At 41.0% G+C, this 18,784-nt stretch overlaps 1 protein-coding gene across 1 annotated transcript in view; it reads right to left on the bottom strand.

The window, feature by feature from the left end:
* The window catches only part of rnf38 (ring finger protein 38), a 23,585-nt gene extending 6,484 nt beyond the window's left edge, over positions 1 to 17,101 (bottom strand). The window contains exons 1-3 of the mRNA XM_008408245.2: positions 16,990 to 17,101; positions 15,452 to 16,108; positions 4,295 to 4,356 (exon numbers count right to left, since the gene is read on the bottom strand). Of these exons, the coding sequence (XP_008406467.1) occupies positions 4,295 to 4,356; positions 15,452 to 16,019 (630 nt within the window). The 5' untranslated portion in view covers positions 16,020 to 16,108; positions 16,990 to 17,101. The remainder of the gene's footprint in view (positions 1 to 4,294; positions 4,357 to 15,451; positions 16,109 to 16,989) is intronic.
* Between the last annotated feature and the right edge of the window lie 1,683 nt (positions 17,102 to 18,784).

The raw sequence follows: 18,784 nt of genomic DNA, 5'->3' as shown, positions 1-18,784 counted from the left end.
CACACACACACACACACACACACACACACACACACACACACACACACACACACACACACACACACACGCACACATGATTTCTACATCTACCTTTCACTCATGTTCCCCGAACGGCGCCCATTTCAACAAACCTTCACTCTAAAGTAGGAAAGTCATACTATGGAGTATTATTTATTTTTATTTTTTTTAAGTGACTCAGCTAGCAACTTTTTTTGCACCAGATCGAACACATGTACAGTTCAGCAGCCCCGAGAGCAGCAGTACGATAGCTAACAGGAAACAGCTGGAGAGCAGACTGCAGAAACACACGCAGTTATGGAAACGCCTGCAGACATGCGCAAATTCACACATGAGCAGCTGCCACTGTTTCTGCAGCCCATAAACACGACCTTCTGAAGATCTGCAGAGGCAAAAAAATAATAAAAAATCTAATGTGTTTGAACTGTGGGGCCATGAAGAGTTTACAGTAATAGTTTAGTCATAGTGCTGTGGTTTGATGAGAGCCTGAAGACTTTGTTGGATGTACTAACGAGAGCGATTTCCTTCAGTTGGGGCCAGAAAGCAAGAACTAGGAAAGTACTGAAATATAAAGATTTAGAGATGGATTGAGTTACAAGAAAAGAAAAACATGAGGTAAGGGTCGGAGACGTAACGATCACATTCGAGAGACCTTTTCAAGCCTTTCTGGCTGTGAGCAGTTGCCACACTGTGTGTGTAAGTAGTGGTTGTAAAAGACGGTTTTACTGTTTTTAAACAAGACAAAATAAGCTCCAGGACAATTTGCCCGTTTCTAATTTAAGAAACACTTTGTAAAATTACATTTCAGGGCATGTGGCTACTTTTAGCATCTAAAAAAAGTTGGCCACAAAAAAACCCCTCCAAAAACACAAAGTGGCGTGGGTAAAATGAGCAACATCAGTAGTGTCTATGTTTTGCCACCCTAAATTAGCAGCTGGCATCCCTCTGTAGAAACCTTCCTCTTAAATAGCTTCCATCAGCTTCTAAGATACACGTTTTTTCCCCCCTCTTTAAGCTATATAACCCACTGAAACCAGTCAATCGAGTATTATTCCTAAAGCAGCCGCTCTCACACTAAAGAGTGTTGTGGTTAGTGCAAACGAGTACAGCTAAGGTATGGTGAGTTTACCGTTCAGGGATATTTGAATTTCAGGCCTGCCGCTCACCTGTCAGGATGGGTGAAGTTAAAGATGATGCATGAAAGAACAGAACAGTTCAGTTTTTTTATTATTATTTTCACTTAAAGGTGCGGTAGGTACTTTCCAGGCACATCAAGTAGCTATGTTACCTTCATTTGTTATGAACGGTTGCACATATCAAACATGACTTAAAATAAATTTGACACCTTGTAATTGGCCTCTGTCTCTTTAAGAAGCTCTTCCCAAGACTCCCCCTTCAGCACATCATTACAACAATTGTTCTCATTTCGTCATTTACAACAGTTCTTAGAAACCCTGGACTGAGAAGTAGTTTCTATGATGAGATGACTTGCAGGTATGCAGTTCCACCAGGAGTTTCCTGCTAATTGCTGCTGCCACTAGTCTGGAGGAGCAGCTCCAAAGAGGAGGTTTGTGGAAATAGGTGGCACTTTCTAAGAGCAGGAAAATCAAGGATTCCTCAAACAGGATTGAAAGAATCAAAGCAACACTCCAGGTATGTTTTCAATGAGAGAATGATATAAGGTTATACAAACCTCAAAAAGTCAATTTTAACTATAAAACTGCTCCTTTAAAACATTTTTCTTCAAGAATCAAGAAACAGGTCTCCAAACCTGCAAAGCGTTTGCCTTCTTGTAACTTCAGTGACGCCTTCAACTTGTGCTAAATGACCTATTTTTGCTTTGGTGAACATGATGAAGAAAGTAACGGTATCGGAAATGAATTAGCACTTTGTAAAAGAACAGATAACACCTGTTCAGGGTGATTTCATTACAGTCAGTCCAGAAAACAACATCTACTCCTCTCCATTACAGAATGAAACTGCATCCCCTATCTGTTCTTCTTCCTTATTGGCTCCTCTTATCCACCCCATCACCCCACAACCTCTTTACCAGCCTCGGCCCCAACCCCAAAACCCTTGGGACATGTACTGTGCCCATTTTCATATCTGAGCCAGACTCTTTCACCAGCGCACTCTCTCTACCCTGCTCAACAATCTCCTCCCACCCCACCCCCTTTCCCTTGTATCAGATAAGCTAAACCCATCTTTACCTCCCCATCTCCCTTATTCTTTTGCTCCATCTCCTTGTTTCCCCCACCCCCCCTTGTGTCCATCTCTGACCTGTCCCACACTCGGACTTGAATTCTGAAGGGGACAAGAGAGGTTGAGAAGGACAAATGCATACGTTCACTCCACAGACATGCAGACTATTTCCCATTAGTATGAAAGTTTGATGGGCCTGTCTCCCTCCATTAGAGGGAGGGGAACATCATCAGACAAAGGAGTGCACATGTCCTCCAGCGATATGCTATAATTTGGCCTCATGTTCCAAACTGCGGGTTTGTTTGCTGTGTTTGAACATATTTTCACAAGGCTAAAAAAAAAAAAAAGAACAAAAGATGAAAAGCTAAACCAGAAGAAGCAAACTAAAGTGCTCTCTGACTGATATTAAAGCAAGTCTTTGAAACTACGCACCCATCCATCCACTTCTCTTCACCGTCACTGTATTCAGTGCATGTAGAAACCAGGCGGGTCAGATATCCTGACACACCCTTCCACATTCTATTTCACAACATCCCCACTCGGCGTACATGCTTGCATCGACCCTCTCAGACAGCGACTCCGGCCTCCAGCTGTTGTGGCTTCGCCAATGTTGCTTGGAACCGAAATAAAGCCGGGAAGGCCTGCCGAGATCATGCAAGACAAAACAACAACCGAGTCCATGTTTTTCTTTTTTTTTTTTTGTCTCTTCAAGGAAGTCGATTTTCTTTTATGAAAGCGCACACTGAGCAAATATGGCCGTTTTCTGTTTGAGAGTCATTAATATTTACAGACATGCTTCCAGTAACGCTAATCAAGACGATTTCAAAGCTCCTCTTTGGCTCTTCCACCACTGTCCCTTCCTTCCTCATCCTGCTTTTTGCTTCTCTCACTCCAACCAAGTTCCACAGCTGGAGACTGAAATCATTAGCAACACCCCTCCCCTTTCTTCCCTTCAAGCTTTCTGCAACACTTCAGTGTCCAGCCTCTCCACTTTCTCTACTTTCTTGTTAATATATGCATGCTTTTAAAAGGTGCTCGCTTGTGCTTATTAAAATCATTTACTGAGTTCTACTTGAACTCCTTCAAACATACATTGCAGGCTTTTTCTGAAGACGCTTTTGGTCAAACATGCTTTGAAACAATGTTTTCTTTATTTTTTAAAAACCTAAAAGTAACTAAAAAATCTCAGCACCTTCCCTGATATAGAGTAACTAAACCGCAGTGCTGTGATTCTATTAGTGGAAACTGCAGGAGGAAATTCACATAAGGCTACTGGCAACGTCAAACCTGATCCTCTCATGACGGCGTTGTCGTTTTCAAAAGAATGACGTTCCAGGTCAAGCAGTTACGATAACCAGCATGTCGATGTTATATATATATATATATATATATATATATATATATATATATATATACACAGTATATTAAATGTATTGTTTACCATAATTTACTACTTTGCTCTTTTGAGATCGTCACAGGTAATGGGGCTTTAGCAAACAATCATGTTCGTAAACAATCTGTCAATATATTTAGGACTACTCAGGTATTTATTTGTCATCTACGGCTTTCTTTGCAAACACTTTTTGTTTTCAGCACCATAACCTTTGTAGCACTTCACAGACTGCACACCTGTGAACCTCAGTCTGATTCTTTTACGTTACCATATAAACTGTACACCCTTGAGTAAAACATGATCAGACAATTGTTTTACTTTTTCCTTTGATCTACCAATTCAGAATCAAACACTTAAGCCAAATCTTCAGTGGCCCACTTTTCAATTCATAAAAGATTGGTTAAAACTTTGTAATTAGTGATTTGATTGGGCCAGGCAGGACTTGCTTAAGTTGGGATGTTGTGATGCACACTGACCAATCTCTTGGAATAAAAAAGGTAAAATCTCCAGATTAATTCTTTACTCAAATGCCAATTCCAGCATTCTCCTGAAAATATTCTTCCCTCAACAACCATGACATGATTTACTGTCCATATTATAATTTATTACCCAAATAGTCCCTAACGATAACCTCTTTTTTTGAATAATGTTGGCCTTAACAACCAGTGAGTGTTGGCTTACCTTATCCCTCTCCTCTCCATATGCATGGTCAGGGTGGCAGTGGTACGCTCCACCAGAAGCCCCTGCACATAACAAAAACAAAGCAGGTCATGAGCTGTGGGATATAATGATTCAAACAAGATAAAAAATATAGTTTGCAGATTGCTTATGACGATTGCATACAAATCTTGGAGTTTTATTCTGAGAATCATGATAACTGAATGCCCTTTCTCCCTCCCCCCCATCTATGCAAGACTGTAAACTTAAAAATGAGCCATAAAATGAGGTATTACTGTAAGGGGCACTATACAAATAATGAAAATATTTGTGTTTTTTTGGACCTGATAGATCAGCGTACCCAGTTATTGTGCGGTAAAATCTGTTTATCTGCAGCTTACTTAATCCTTTTGTTGTCATTTTCCTGAAGCCACCTGGAACCGGAAAACAACAACAACGACAACATGTTTGCGAGAAAGGCCTCTGACCACGTATGCGGCATAAAAGTCACTGAAACACATATGGTGTTCTCCCGGCTCAGTACGTATACATACACAAACAGAACAAACAGAGTAATCCAGGATTAGAGGAGCTTTCAGATGATACTGCCGCTTGCATCACCGCTAAGACGTTTACTCTTTTGTTTTACCACAATCCTTTCATCTTTTTTTTTATTGTCTTTGTCTATTTGCTTTGACTTTTCTTTTTTTTTTTTTTTTTCCTTTTGCGGTGGCCAAATCTTTGGTCGGGTACGTTCTGATCACAGATGGTGGCACCGGTACGCGCTCCAAGGGTAAACGCTCCCAAGGGCACGCCAAGCGAAGCAACCTCTACAATAGAAATGAAGAGAGGTAACCTAGAAGGCATGTGAGAAGAGCCCTTCATAAAAGAGCTTTACACCTATCGGTTGTTAGTGAGGATTTTTTTTTTTTTTCTTTCCTGATTCTAGTCTCCGTCTTTGAAGAAAAGCTCTGACTGACAACAAAGTAGTGCATGTAGAGGAAATGAAAGACGAGGCAGACAGAGTGAAGGTTTTCAGAAGCCCTCAATCGCTAAAAAAAATATATTCTTCTCGTTTTTTTTTTTTATCTGGATGGGAAGCAACATAAATAACGTAACGCTTTTATTATTGAGGAAAAAATATAAGAAAAAATAAATAGCTAAAAGCCCAAATCCAGTGAGATAATTTAGGGCCGGAGAACTGACGAAGCATTCATGGGACTCGCCGGCTGCACAGCTCCCCTCCATGCAGCACTCATTCACTGATCACAATGGGCCAAAAACCAGCTTCCTCCCTGAATATGGTCTCACTCACACATTGTCAGAATCCTGTAAATTGAGTCAGAGGCGAGTCATTCAGTTAGACTCACTCTATAGAGCGCAACACTGAGGCAACAGAACATGTTTGAATGACATCATACCCGCTGTTGGGGTAACAGACGACACACTATTTAGCTCTGCAGTCTGGGCCTCCAGGACAGCTGAATAATAGGACTGCAGTATCAATTATAATGTGTGGGGAGACCGTCAGTTCTGTCCCTAAATCTAAGAAAGTTGAACAAAAGAAGCAGAAAACACAGTCAGCACAAAACTAGAGCTTCGTGAATCGCCTGTACTTTGGTGAAAGTAGATAGACGTCAAGAGCAACAACAACAAAATAGTCCCGTTTGTCTGTCTTGGGTGTAATTTGTGGGCGAACAGAAGAAAAAGCAAGAGCTGGTCCATGAAGAAAACATGAAGGAGGAACAACATGGTCCATGTGGTCAACCTCAAACATAAGACCTAACAGCAGCAGATATGTCTGCTTGTGCTTCAGTGTGTGTGGATCACAAACTTTCCACTTCAAAATGCAGCATTTTTACTTTCAGTCTGTTTTCTATTTTTTCCTTCACTTTGTATGACTTTATGACCACAAAAAATGACCTGCTTGGACTTTTATTGCCACCTTTTATCCCACCAATCACTAAACAACCCAGTTGTTTGGCGGAGAGGTAAAGCGTATCTAGTCCAAAGTCATTAAACATTAATCAATTCTTTGATGATTGTACAGTGAACTAAACAATTACATTGTATTGTAGCGAATGAGTAGTTTAAACTTGGTACAAATTCCAGCCAGAAAAAAATGTTTAATTTAATCCAGTTTTATTAATATCACACCTATTCACAACAAATGTCGTCTTCAGGCACTTCGCAAAAAAATAAACATTTCAGTTCAATCGTACATAAATCCCAATTGATTCTAGTGCTCAACCAATACAGTAAGCTCAGTTAATTATTCAAAGTGGCTTAAAAAGTTTCTATCCAAGTCGTGTTATCACAGAGTGACATGAACAAGTGAAATCAACGTGGAAATACTTAAGGAAGCCTACTATTTATTATATGTCAAAAACTCCACCAGTCTCTCAATTTTGAAAGTCAATTTAAAAATATGTTTTTACTTGCCTACAAGATTTTACTTTCTAACTGCACGTTAAACTACTGCCGATTTCATTCTGCAAGCAGAAGATGCAGAGCAGCTGTGGAGGAAGGAAAACGCTGGTGACAGGAAGAGGGCAAAGCATAGGTGAAGAAGAGGAGGAAATGGATGTAAGAGAACATTAAAAAAGTGTGAGAGCTCCGAGGAGGAAAGTTTGACAGGAAAGGACGTGGAATGGAGGAACAAACATGAGGAAAACGACTGGAGGAAAAGCGGCAGTGGAGGGTGAGGGAACAGCCAGACGGAGCAGAGTGGGGGTTGTGGCTTCTGCTCTTGACTGCTATTGATTTTCTGTACGACTCGGAGTGCATCAGCTATTTCTATCCATTTCCTCCACTTCTCCCCTCCCTTTCTTATCCTTGCACTGGCTAAGGTACCCTCCTTCTTCGTACGCCTCCTCCTCCTCTTCACACTTTCCATCCCTTCATTACATCCCTCCCTGCCAGCGATCCATTTCCCTATCAGCCAACCTGTCTGTCTCCCATATATTCCAGCCGCTTTATCACACAGCATCCACATTTCCTGTCCTTGCCCTATCGCGCCATCTCTGTCCGTGATCCCCATCACCCCCCTTTTGCGCTCCAAGGTAAACTACCTCTTCCCGTTCCGGGCGACAAAACCACTGGAGAGAGCAGCTGGTTTGACGGATAAGAGCCGAGATAAGAAGCAGAGCAGCTGTACTGTAAGAACAAAACAGCCCAATGGACCGAACACCGACTGATGCAGCGCTTGCTAAAGAAAATTGAACATATGTGAAACACAAACCCACACATACATGCACGCACTTCTCACACCACCCCGCCTCCTGAACACATGTCACTGCACATTTCACACTGAAGCGGAAAGCTGTCACAGAGCATGTTGGTAAAGATTGCCCAGATAATGCTTGTTTTGAATATTTGATGGCACAAATGTGTGTGCACATTCCGCTTTTTGTATGTTTTCCTGTCGAGTAACATCTCCACCGTCACCATGTTCCTTTCGTTCCCCGTCTTAGCTGCCACATTAAAGTTGCTTATCGGTCTCTGGCTCTTGGGAGTAAAATTAAACATTAAACAAAATGCTTGTGAGCAGAAGTTTGTACACTTCATATTGAGAAGCCTGAGTGTAGATGTAGCAACTTTAAGCTAGCGCACAAACCCATTTATAGGGAAGATTAAAAAAAATATATATCACTCTCCAATTTAGAAAAAAAGTCAACAGGGAAGCACTAATCAGTTGTGTGAGCCCACTACTACTCTAAGCAAAGACAAAGATCACAAAATTGACATTTTAAACCATTCTGAGCATCTTATCCTGATAATTAGCAAAGTTAGCACAGCTACCAATACTAAAACATCGGTATTTGTGTGCACTTTCTAGAGAACACAGATATTCATCTTAACTCCGATATTTAAAAAAGGCTACGAACACTTCCAAATCCAGCATGACTGAAAAGTTTCGATCTCAAAAGGATAAAACCGAGCAGCTCAAACCGTACTTCATTTAGCCTTCCTATTATCTGCTTTGCACTTTTGTGCAGCCCAAAAGAACCACAGTCGGGTCTCAGCGTTTCAGAGAATAGACTCTTACATTTCTGTGCTTCAACCAACTTCATTTTGAAGTCCTGATCGATGCTGAAAACGGCCAACTTTGAGTCTTCCTCTCTCAGCAACAGCATCTACACAGAACAGCAGTTGTCAGCTCATATTGTGCCTTCAATGACAGGAAAAAGATTTGATTTTTGAATTTGAGTCTAGCCCATTTCTCTGAGCATGTCTAGCTAACAGTAGCTAATTTAACTTAATTCAGTTTTTTTCTTTAAATATGCTTCAACACCATACCACTTTTAAAGTTGGAGCCAACTTTTATGCTTAAAAGTTGGGAACGCTGTGTATTCAAACAGAAACGATGTATTTGAGCATGAACAAGCATAATTTCGTGACGACTGCTCTTGACAAATCAAAAATAATCCCTGTCTAAAAATGACAGATTTAATTTAGAAAGCACCTTTAACAGTAACTCAAAGCCTAGCCCTGCCAGAAATGCATGACGAGGCCCATCCAGCTTCAGAAGAAAATCCATGACGGTATTTCCACCTGTCATTTGTGATTTTTTTCCCCCCCATTTGAACTTATGAATTTAAGTGCAACATGCTGCTGCTTTTCCTGAAATCTTTTCAGAGATCTGCCATTACGACCGTTTTAGAAGCAAAGCCTTACAACCTGCAAGTACAAGTTTCTGACAGTCCCCAACAGCGCAAGTCACTGAGGAAGTTTGTGACGCATGAAACGCACGAGGCTAACCACTCCTTTAAACCATATGATATTACTCACTCTATGTTCTGCATTCACAGCCAAAATCGTCCTTCTCTATCCCATAGATACAAATATAAAACAGCTGATGAGCTGTGTTTTTAGATGGCTGTGGTGGGGTGGAGATACCGCTGAAACAAAAAAAGAAGTGCTCCCCAACTAACTTTGACCTTATCGTTAAAACATAATTTGAACATGTGTCGAAGTCTCAGTTTGTATTTTTATACCACGGCGCAATTTATGTGCTTTAAAATTGAGTACATGAGACCTCACTGCAGATTGAATTTCTCTAAAAATGAATGGATAGTTTATAAAAGTGGGGTAGCTGTATGAATTCATGAAATAAATAGTAAAAGAAAAAAATAAACTTCTCCCGTAACAGTCTGGTTTTAAAGGTTATAAATTGGAAACTTGTGATTTAGTGACAGTTCTCTACCATTCCTGCAGCATACGGTGCCATATGCACAGTATGTTCAGCTGACTTTTTTCCTTTCTTTTTTGGCCACAACACAAACACAAATTTCTAAGACTTTCTAAACTGGATGATATCTGCCATATCTTAAAGATGATGACTGAAATAACTATATTTACCTTGTATCCTGGCCATGGATCATAATACAGGAAGGGTTTGGAGAAGGAAGAGTATGTTACACTTGACTAACTTTTTAAAGTACTCTACTGAACTTGCTTGAATAGTAGAGTCCTTTCCAAATTATTCACACCCCTTGAACTTTCTTACAGTTTGTCACAGACAAACACCTGGTATATTTTACACCTTCAAACAAAGAATTGAAGAATTTTGAAGACTAAGGAAAATTATGTGTTCTTTTGATCTTATTTGCGCGTTTTCCCCCATTTTTATGGTTTTATGGTTGTTCTTTTGGGGGTGTGGTGGAAATATTTAAAATATCTTCCAGTTCCTGTATCATATGTTCTTTACAAAATTAAAGTTTATGGCTCTTTGAGAGAGCAAAATTGCACTATTATGCCATTATCAATACATTACTTGAAAATGGTCTCAAAACAACAATATTATTGTTTATCACAATGATTTCTGGGACAATTTGTTGTCATAACGGGCCTTGTTGCCAACACTACAAGAAGTGATTCTAATGCTCAACTAGGACTGCTTTGGTTTTCTACAACCTGAAGATCAACTTGGATATCACACTCGCTAAATAATCTTTGAAAAAGTCTCAATGTCACTCCCGTTTCATAATTGGTTTAGACAACATTGGGAAATTGTGAGATAAGTTTCCCAGAATAGGGTTATAAAACCCAAGTGAAATTTTTAAAAAGGACGTTTCACACGATGTTGCAGTCATCGTCCTTCTGAGCTCCAGCAAACAGAACAGAAAGCAACAGATTTGCTGCCATGACAGAACCAGGCCTCATCTCCTGAACAACTGGCCTGCTTAAATCAACAGAGACAGCCGGTCAACATGCAAACAGTCGGGGCAAACAGCACCGCCTGTCCATCCTTCTTCCTCCTCTCGGCGCTCAGTCAGGGGCTGCTCTACAGGTTGTAAGCTCAGAGGCTGTTTGCAAGTCGGGTTTCCTCTCTGTGCTTTGCTTACAGTGCTGCCCGTGATATCCTCCTCCTCCTGCCAGCTCCGGTTCGCGAGGTTTGCTCACATGCTCCCTTTCTTAATACTCCCAGGCCTCCATCTAATTAGCTCTCCCTTTTCTCTCCTCAACCTCTTTCTGCACCTGACCCTTCCTTTATAAACAGAAAATACGCGCTGCGCTTCCTCGCAACTCCAGTAAACCTGCCAAATCCCACACATGACGTCTTTTTAAACTAACCCTACTTTTTTTCTCTTTTTTTTTTTGGAACATTTTTTGCACTCTTACTGGCCTTTCTCTTCTTTTTATATTGACATTTCTTAAGGCTTCAACTGACCTTTGGCATTCTTTCCCTCTTAGAAGTACTTTTTCCAAACCACAACAAAACCCATCTCTTAGATTTTAGGCCACATTTAAGGTCACCAGTCCACTCTTCCAGGAATCCTGTCCTCCTGACCAAAGTGACTTCTTTGTTGTTTATTTGAAGTGAAAGAGCATCACGAAACCCCTACTAGTTGGTAAATCAGAGTGAAAGGGTTTCTCTTCTCACTGCAGGGGGTTGCCTGGGTGCCAAGACAAAGGAAAGTAAAAAAAAAAAGAAGAAGAAAAAAAAGAACTTAAACAATGTGAATGTTTCCAGTACTGTCAGAGACAGAGGGATGGAGAGGTAGATGTAGAGTGGCTGTAGTGTCTGCCTCGCTGCTGCTTTGGGCAATCCATTAAAACGATCCCTCCATTAGACAAATGTGAGAGAGGAGGCCAAAGAAAATGGATCGGAGGGGTACAGAAAGGGTTGAACGATCCGGAGGGGAGGGAGAAGGGAATGTGGCTAAAAGAGGACAGGCTGTGACAGAGGTGGGACAGAATCAGGACAGGATATCAAATGCTACAGACAATGTTTTTTGGGCTTTTTTCCCCCTTTTTTTTTTTTTGCTCGGATCAATCTGGCAGTGCTTTTTGCACACTTTGGGGACACTTATCTCAATGGACGTTACAATCCGAAAACCAGGTGGGCACGGTCGTGTGTGCAGCAAACAAGACGGTCTGTCAACGAAAAAAGGGAGCACTCAAGACAAACAAGAATGAACAAATGAGGTAGAGAGGACAAAAAAAAGGGACCAAAAGAATTACAGCAGACTACAAAGGGAAGAGAGGAGAGAGGGAGCGGGGCGGGGACTGAAGAGTTACAGGACAGCTTTATCTTTCATGTCCAATGCAGGTGACTAGCATGGGAAGGATGGATTAAGTATCTCTCCTTTTCTTTCACGCTCAGCCAACAAGGAAGGCTGATTCTGGGAATGAAGCGAGGGTCTAATAAGGAGTCTTGTTCTGGGAAGAGTCCAGATAACCAGCTGCTTTACTCTGCTAAAAGAATATTCAACTCCTAATTATCCTGAAACATTTCTATCGTCAAATGAGTGATTCAGATATTACTCAGCAATAATGCCCTCCCTCTGTGCAATAAATTTGAGAAGTTTCAAATGCTAAGTGAAAAGAAAAACAGCGTTATTAAAGTTAGTAATGTTTCCCTTTTTCCATATGTGTGCAATGCAGGCTTCAGTAAAAATGTGTTGACAAATCTGTAGCTGCTGTTTATATGCATATTGCCTGTTAGTAATGTGAGGAAAAGGATGGAGGGGAGCTCTGTCAGGGAGCCAGAACATGATGGGGAAACTGTGCTTTGGGAATACCCCTGTTTTTATTACGACATACTAGAAACACACCAACAACAAAAAAATGTTTTTTTTTACCTCAAGAGAACCATTTTCAGGCTGATCGGTCCTGTCTGTCTATCCAATCCGATGAACGGATGTCAGAAGCTCAACAGACAAATGCTAATTAGCACCAAGCGTTAATAGGTCATACAGACAACAACACTGCTCTCTGTGGAAGTTGCTACTGAGGGAAGGGGACTAAAGGTTAGTTACTGTTAACATGGGAGGTATTCAAATCAAAAGGAAAAAACAGAAATGCAAGAAGCTATTTAACAAGGAAATATTGTCTACTACATCAACGGTTCATTCGGGCAGCAAGAGAGAACAAGACATTTAGGAGATAACAGGAAGGTTGTAAAGCGAAGTTGCTCTATTTTATTGATTTTTTTTTCAATCTGTGACATGTTGGCAATCTTTTGGAAACCCCAGAGTTCTACATTCTCCTAAAAATATATATACATGAAAACCTCCTTTTGTTATCCTAAAGATAGCTTAAAATGTAAGTAGGAATCATTTTGCATTTGGTCTATATCTGAAATCCTGTTTCACAGTTGGTTCTCTTTAACTTACATTTTGAATATTGTTTGGTTTTAGGGATTTGTTATCATATTATGCTTCTTAAAGAAAAATCAGAGATGGACAAACGTTATATTGGGAAGTCAAAGCTTTTCCCACCACATAGAAAATATAAGTTAATATTGTCAGTTTCCCTAAATGGCTCTCCCCTTTGGATCTTAAATACAAAATTGGGATATGAACTCAGGCCTGTTTTCATTGGCAGTGATCACCATATAGCGGCTAACCAGAGGTAAAGCTTTGTATGAAAATTGCCAGCAGGCAAGTTTCTGATTAATGGTACGAGAGGCATTAACTACATGAACTTCCTCTAACAAACCTCCGCACTCAACCAAGTGTACATCACAAAGAAGAAATATGTTTCTACAGAACAGTGATAAGATAAAAAAAGAAGAAAAAAAACATCACTGAGAAAAAAGATTTCAATCACTAAAGACGGTTTTTATGTTAGTCTGATGTTTTTTTTTTGTTTTGTTTTTTTTCTTTAAAACATATAATGCTGCATGACGCTGTATGGACCAGGCAAGCAAGCCAAACACACAGGGGAAATGGTAAAGCTCCATGTCCGAGTCATTATCTGTAGCACTGCAAAGACCTAACAAAAAAGAACAATGTCTTTTCTACTGTACTCAAAAAATATATATAAATAAAATAATCACTCTTTTTAATATACAGTCAAACTTCAATAATCCTAATTTCAGACAAAATGCCTTGACCAGAACAGCCCTGCTACCATTTTTATAAGACATCTACAATAGACAGTAATGAGTGATCGTCTCCCTTGCTGATCGTAAAGAGATTTTAACAGAGACCAGGGGAGGAAATGACACAGGTAATCAGGTTTAAATGCTGCAGACATTTGTGTTATTTGAGTCACAGCTATGGTAAGACTGAAGTGCAGTCGTCCTGTGTGCAGGTTCTGGTTCCCAGCTCAGATACTCTCACTAAACATCCTTGCAATGCCTTCAACTGAATTCAGCTTTGATCCAAGTACAGTTTATTCATTCCATCCACTGATTCAAGCAATCCCACATGTCATAAATAAGCTATTTTGACAGTGGAAATTACAGGCTGCTAACTCTGATGACGAAAAGGACGTGAATGATGCAGGCTGGTATGGCAAGTCCTTAATCGTCTTTCAATCTCTCTCCCATGTCACTCTAAAGAAATACAGACAATTCCTAGCCAATCAGTAAGCATGACACTGCTCAGAAAATGTGCACGGTTTGGGGGCCTGTTTGCTTAGACAGGTTCAGCTGTTTTAGTCTGGCTCTGCAGGACAGGTAATTCCAGTCTCAATTAAATGCTGCAGGGTTCTTTGAACACACCAACAAGCACTTTCTGTTTAAAGGTGCCTTTGTTTTTATTCTAATGAACCTTCAAAGACTGATTTTATTTCATTTTTTAATAGGAAGTTTTGGTAAGCTGAGTGCTGTTTTGCTGGATAACATGACTGAGGAAGCAGAATTTTAAAATAAATGAATAGAGTTCAATATGACAACACAAAAATACCAAACACATAGTTTAAAGCTTTATCTCTATGACCAGTTAGTTAACAGCCGTAGCATCAAGATTTAGTTTGGTGAAATATGTTCCCTCATAACTTTTTTGGAGTGTTTTGTGTCTGCGTTAGACAAAAAAAACGAATCGTTAACCAGGCTTTGGAGAAGGTGAAACTCTAGCCGAGGTGTTTCTATGTTACACGGTTCACTGCACTTGAATTGCTGTCTGAGAGTGACCCTGCATCTACACCCAGCAACAACCCCACACTCAAAGTTCATCTTTGTAAAGGAAAACATCAAGACATAAGTTACCAAGGCAGCTGCTGGTAAAAACATAACTCCAAGCATCTTTAGAGCCAACACAAACTGCAAGTGAAAATTACTTTTTTTTTTGTAAACCTGGACATAAACAAAACTGAATGCATCATAGCCAGAGCTAAATCTTCAATTACACACTTTCAATTAAGCTAATACAGTATGTAAAGTGTCTAATCGTGCAATTTGTTTCGTTAGAAACCGCATCAACAAATAGTCTTACTCCACATAGAAAGGAAAAACCCCATGCCTACTTCGGACAAACTTTAGCCTGTGCACAACGAGTCTTGTTACCTAGCTACAGAAGTATTTGTAGAATTGACTAAATGTGGAGGTGCTGCACCGCTTTAACAAAGTGAGGTTTACATCCTGTTCTCAGCTGTTCTGTTGACTTGAGGCTGCCCCAGTCCACACACACACACACACACACCAACAAAAATGCCGCTGCTGTTCATTAAACTACTGGATAAGTGTTAACTCTGCACCGCCCAGACAAGCCCATGTAACACCCCGTCTAATTAGAGCACATCAAACGTCTCCGCACATACACAAACAGTACTGTCATGCCAGCCCTACAGGGCAGTCACCCCCTCACTGTTTCAATTTGGCTCTAAAAACACCCCCCGCCCCGCCCCAGACTGCCATGCATCCCTTCAAGGCAGAGGTTGTGTGAAAACAAAAGTCCAATAAACGTGAGACTTCTCTTTCACTGACAAAAGTCGAGTGGGGACATGTACCTGTCATCGGGATGTGGTGCGCCCCGGGCACCGAGGGGAGCCGGTGAATGCCAGGAGGGGCGTTGCTTCCCGGTGCTCGCTGCTGGTTCTCCGGGTGATTGCTGTGAGCTCCGAGCGGTGCGCAGCCGGCTCCGTGCTGCTGCTGCTGCTGCTGCTGCTGTTGGTGCTGGTGGTGGCTGGACACCGTAACTCCGGTGTTGTTACTCCCAACCCCGTACTGCTGGTAGTATCCAGACCGAGAACGCGATCGAGTCCGAGGGGGTTCCATAGTCATTTGGTGAGGGTGAGAGAGGTGGAGGAGGAACGAGGAGGCGGCGGCGGCGGTCGGGGACTGCGGCGGAGAGCCGCTGGTCGAACCGGGCTGTAGAAAGCTGTGGCTGAAACTGAAGCCCCCGAACCCCGCTCTGCCCCCCTCGGCGGCCCCGTACTCTGTACGCTCCGCCGACTCCGCCGCCCCCGCCTCCTCGAATAAATCAGCCCCTTTAGGGACAGGCTCCGGGGTGGAGGGCAGCCGGGGGCAAACTCTGGGCTCCTGAGTCGCTGGCTGTCCAGCGGTTGCGATTGGCATTTCCTTTCGGGGGATTTCCTCTACTTCTTTTTTTTTTTTTTTTCTGAGCTTTTTCTCTCGTTTCCTCCCACAGCAGCAGCTTTAAGGGGCTGTTGGGAGAGAAAAAAAGTTTGAGAATGAAATAAGTTAAAAATGTATGTTAAGAAAAGTTAATACTTAGTAGCACTTCGCCCACTACACACACAACAAAACTGGTTCAACAACTAGCGATTAAACCCCCTTCACAGAAACTCTTGACACAGACATGATCCTCAATTTCGTATTTAATACAAATATGCGTAAATGTAATGTTTTAAAGTAAAATCACCCGCTTTGAATCAACATTTATTCAATCGCTCATTGACAACGTTTACTTAATCGGAGTTTAACTTCGGGGGAGGCTAACGCTGGGGGAGATGCTAGGGTTAGTGCGCAGAGACAAATGCGATATTACAATTTTCTAGCCAGTTAAACAACCGCGTTTCTATACCATTTCACCTAGTCATCATTGTGTTTTCTCCTTAATTAAGTTTACATTAACTTTACCCTTTATTTAAACTTGTTTAGCCAGTCTGCGTAATGTCGCTCGTTAGCTTGGCAAGCCTCGCCAACCAACCAACCCCTCCTCCAGCAGCGACCAACACAAGAGAAAAAAAATCCCGGAGCTAACGAGCAACGCCACAAATCCCCTTAAAACGCCGGGTAACTGGTAGAAAAACGTTTAAAAAATGATCCAAAATTGGTTTAAGTTGGGTTCTTGGCGTTACGTTGAATCGCCGGGTGGTGGTGAGTCCCCCAGCTGTGAAGACGCGAACAGCGAAGCGCTGAGAGAAAGATTGGAGAGGAAAAAAGTGGTGAATCTAGAATTGGAAAGAAAGAACCGGGGCTAAAATTAACACGGTCAAAAAATAAGACCCCGCCTCAGAGAACACCGCTGAAAGCAGGTCAATCTCCCCCGTCTGGAGTACGTACTTTACCAGAAAAGTCATACCTTCAACGCGCTCCTATCTGTCGATATTATTGTGAGCCCTGTGAATGTGAGCGTATGAGCCCAGTGTGAAATGTGACAGACCGTCAACGCTCAAGACGGATTTCACGACGCTCGACCAATCGATGCCAGAGAAAACGATCGTGTTTGAAGTCTCTCTCTCTCTCTCCCCGCTCCCATATCCACTACAATTGTTATGCTTAAAGAAAATCAGTGCACATCTTAATTATCTTGCTTACTTATGCTTTGATTGTTCTGACGTTTATGCTGCACGTTTTTCTTTTTGGGTTTTTTTGTAAAACATCGAATCTGAGTTCGGTAATTGATTTATCTCCCCTGTTAAATCAGAAGCTTTGGATAACAGAGAGGCTGGCTAAAAGGGGCTTTAAATTATTTATTTACAATTGCTCAGCCTACCCACTGCAGCTGTTTCCTCAGGAGCCGAAAGTTCGCCTCAAAATAAGTATTTTGCTGTTCATGCAAAAAGTTATATGTGAACTACTTCTCAGTAGACATAATATAAGAGGGTTGGATCCATCACAGAGTGTGAAGTATATGTACGTTTTGTTTTATGTAACACTAGAGAACAATTTGCACCATTTATCTGCCTCCAGTGGGTTTGTACATTCGCAATCAAACTAAAGATCGGTGTAATCCTTTTACACTTAGTTTTGGGACTGATGATAAAGTAATTTGTCATTTTGCAAATCTTTATGAGCTGCTAAGTTAGAATTTAAACTGTAAACTAAATTAAGTGTAATAAACTGCTCATTCACTAAATTTTATCTTCTCGCCTACATAAGTTGCTTGTCTAGATAATATAGACTTATCTAAATGTTCTTCACTCGAACGATGTGCTCAAACTTTTTTTTGGTTGTTTTTATGCATTTGTTTTTAGTTTATTTTACCTGCCTGTGCCATGGCTTTGTTGCCCTAAGGTGAAAGCCAAATTGCACACATTAAGAACATTGAATATAATTAAAAGTTCATTTATTTCAGTGGTTAAATGTAGAAAATATAACTAATGTTTATAAGGAATTATTACACAGAAATATATTAAGAATATTTACTTCTGTTAATTTTCATTCAGGACTATAAAAAAACAGCTGTAAAAACATTTTTAAATACAGAAATGTCAGCCCACTGAAATTTATACTGTACATTTACAGTATACACGCTCAATACTTGCTGCTCCTTTTGTATGAAGTACTGCATCAGCGCAGTACTTGGCTTTGTTGATGAGCTAAGGAAGCCCATTGCTGTGGGTTATCTTCACTGCTGGTTCTGGTGTTTCATCTTCCACTTGTCAATGCCTTATAGATTTTCTAAAGGGTTTAGGTCAGGCGAGTTGCTGGTCACTTCAAAAATAGTTATTCCTTAAATCAAGCACTTATGGAGAAATGCCAAAGCTTGCTGGAAAATGAAATGAGCATCTCCATAAAGATTGATGGCAAAGGAAAGCATGAAGAGTTCTTCAAGTTCTTAGCTGATAGCTGTGTGGACCTTAGACATTATCAACACTGGACCCCGAACAAATTGGACTCTGTGTCGCTTCGCTTTTCCTCCAAACTCTCAGATCTTGACTTCCAAATTAAATGCAAAATTTATTTTTTGTCTAAAAAGATGTTAGGCCACTGAACAACTGTCAGTGGCTTTTCTCCTCAGCTCAGGTGAGAGGATTCTGTGTTTTAGCATCAGGAATGCAACATTTGGATAAGTTTGTGTGACTCTTGAAGCACTTATTCCAGCTGCAGTCCAAACCTTGTAAATCTGCCCCAAACTCTTGAGTGGATTTTGC

This window comes from Poecilia reticulata, linkage group LG1 (genome assembly GCF_000633615.1).
Source record: "Poecilia reticulata strain Guanapo linkage group LG1, Guppy_female_1.0+MT, whole genome shotgun sequence".
NCBI lineage: Eukaryota > Metazoa > Chordata > Actinopteri > Cyprinodontiformes > Poeciliidae > Poecilia > Poecilia reticulata.
Note: the sequence above shows the minus strand (reverse complement) of the source record. Positions and strands in the feature narration are given on the sequence as shown.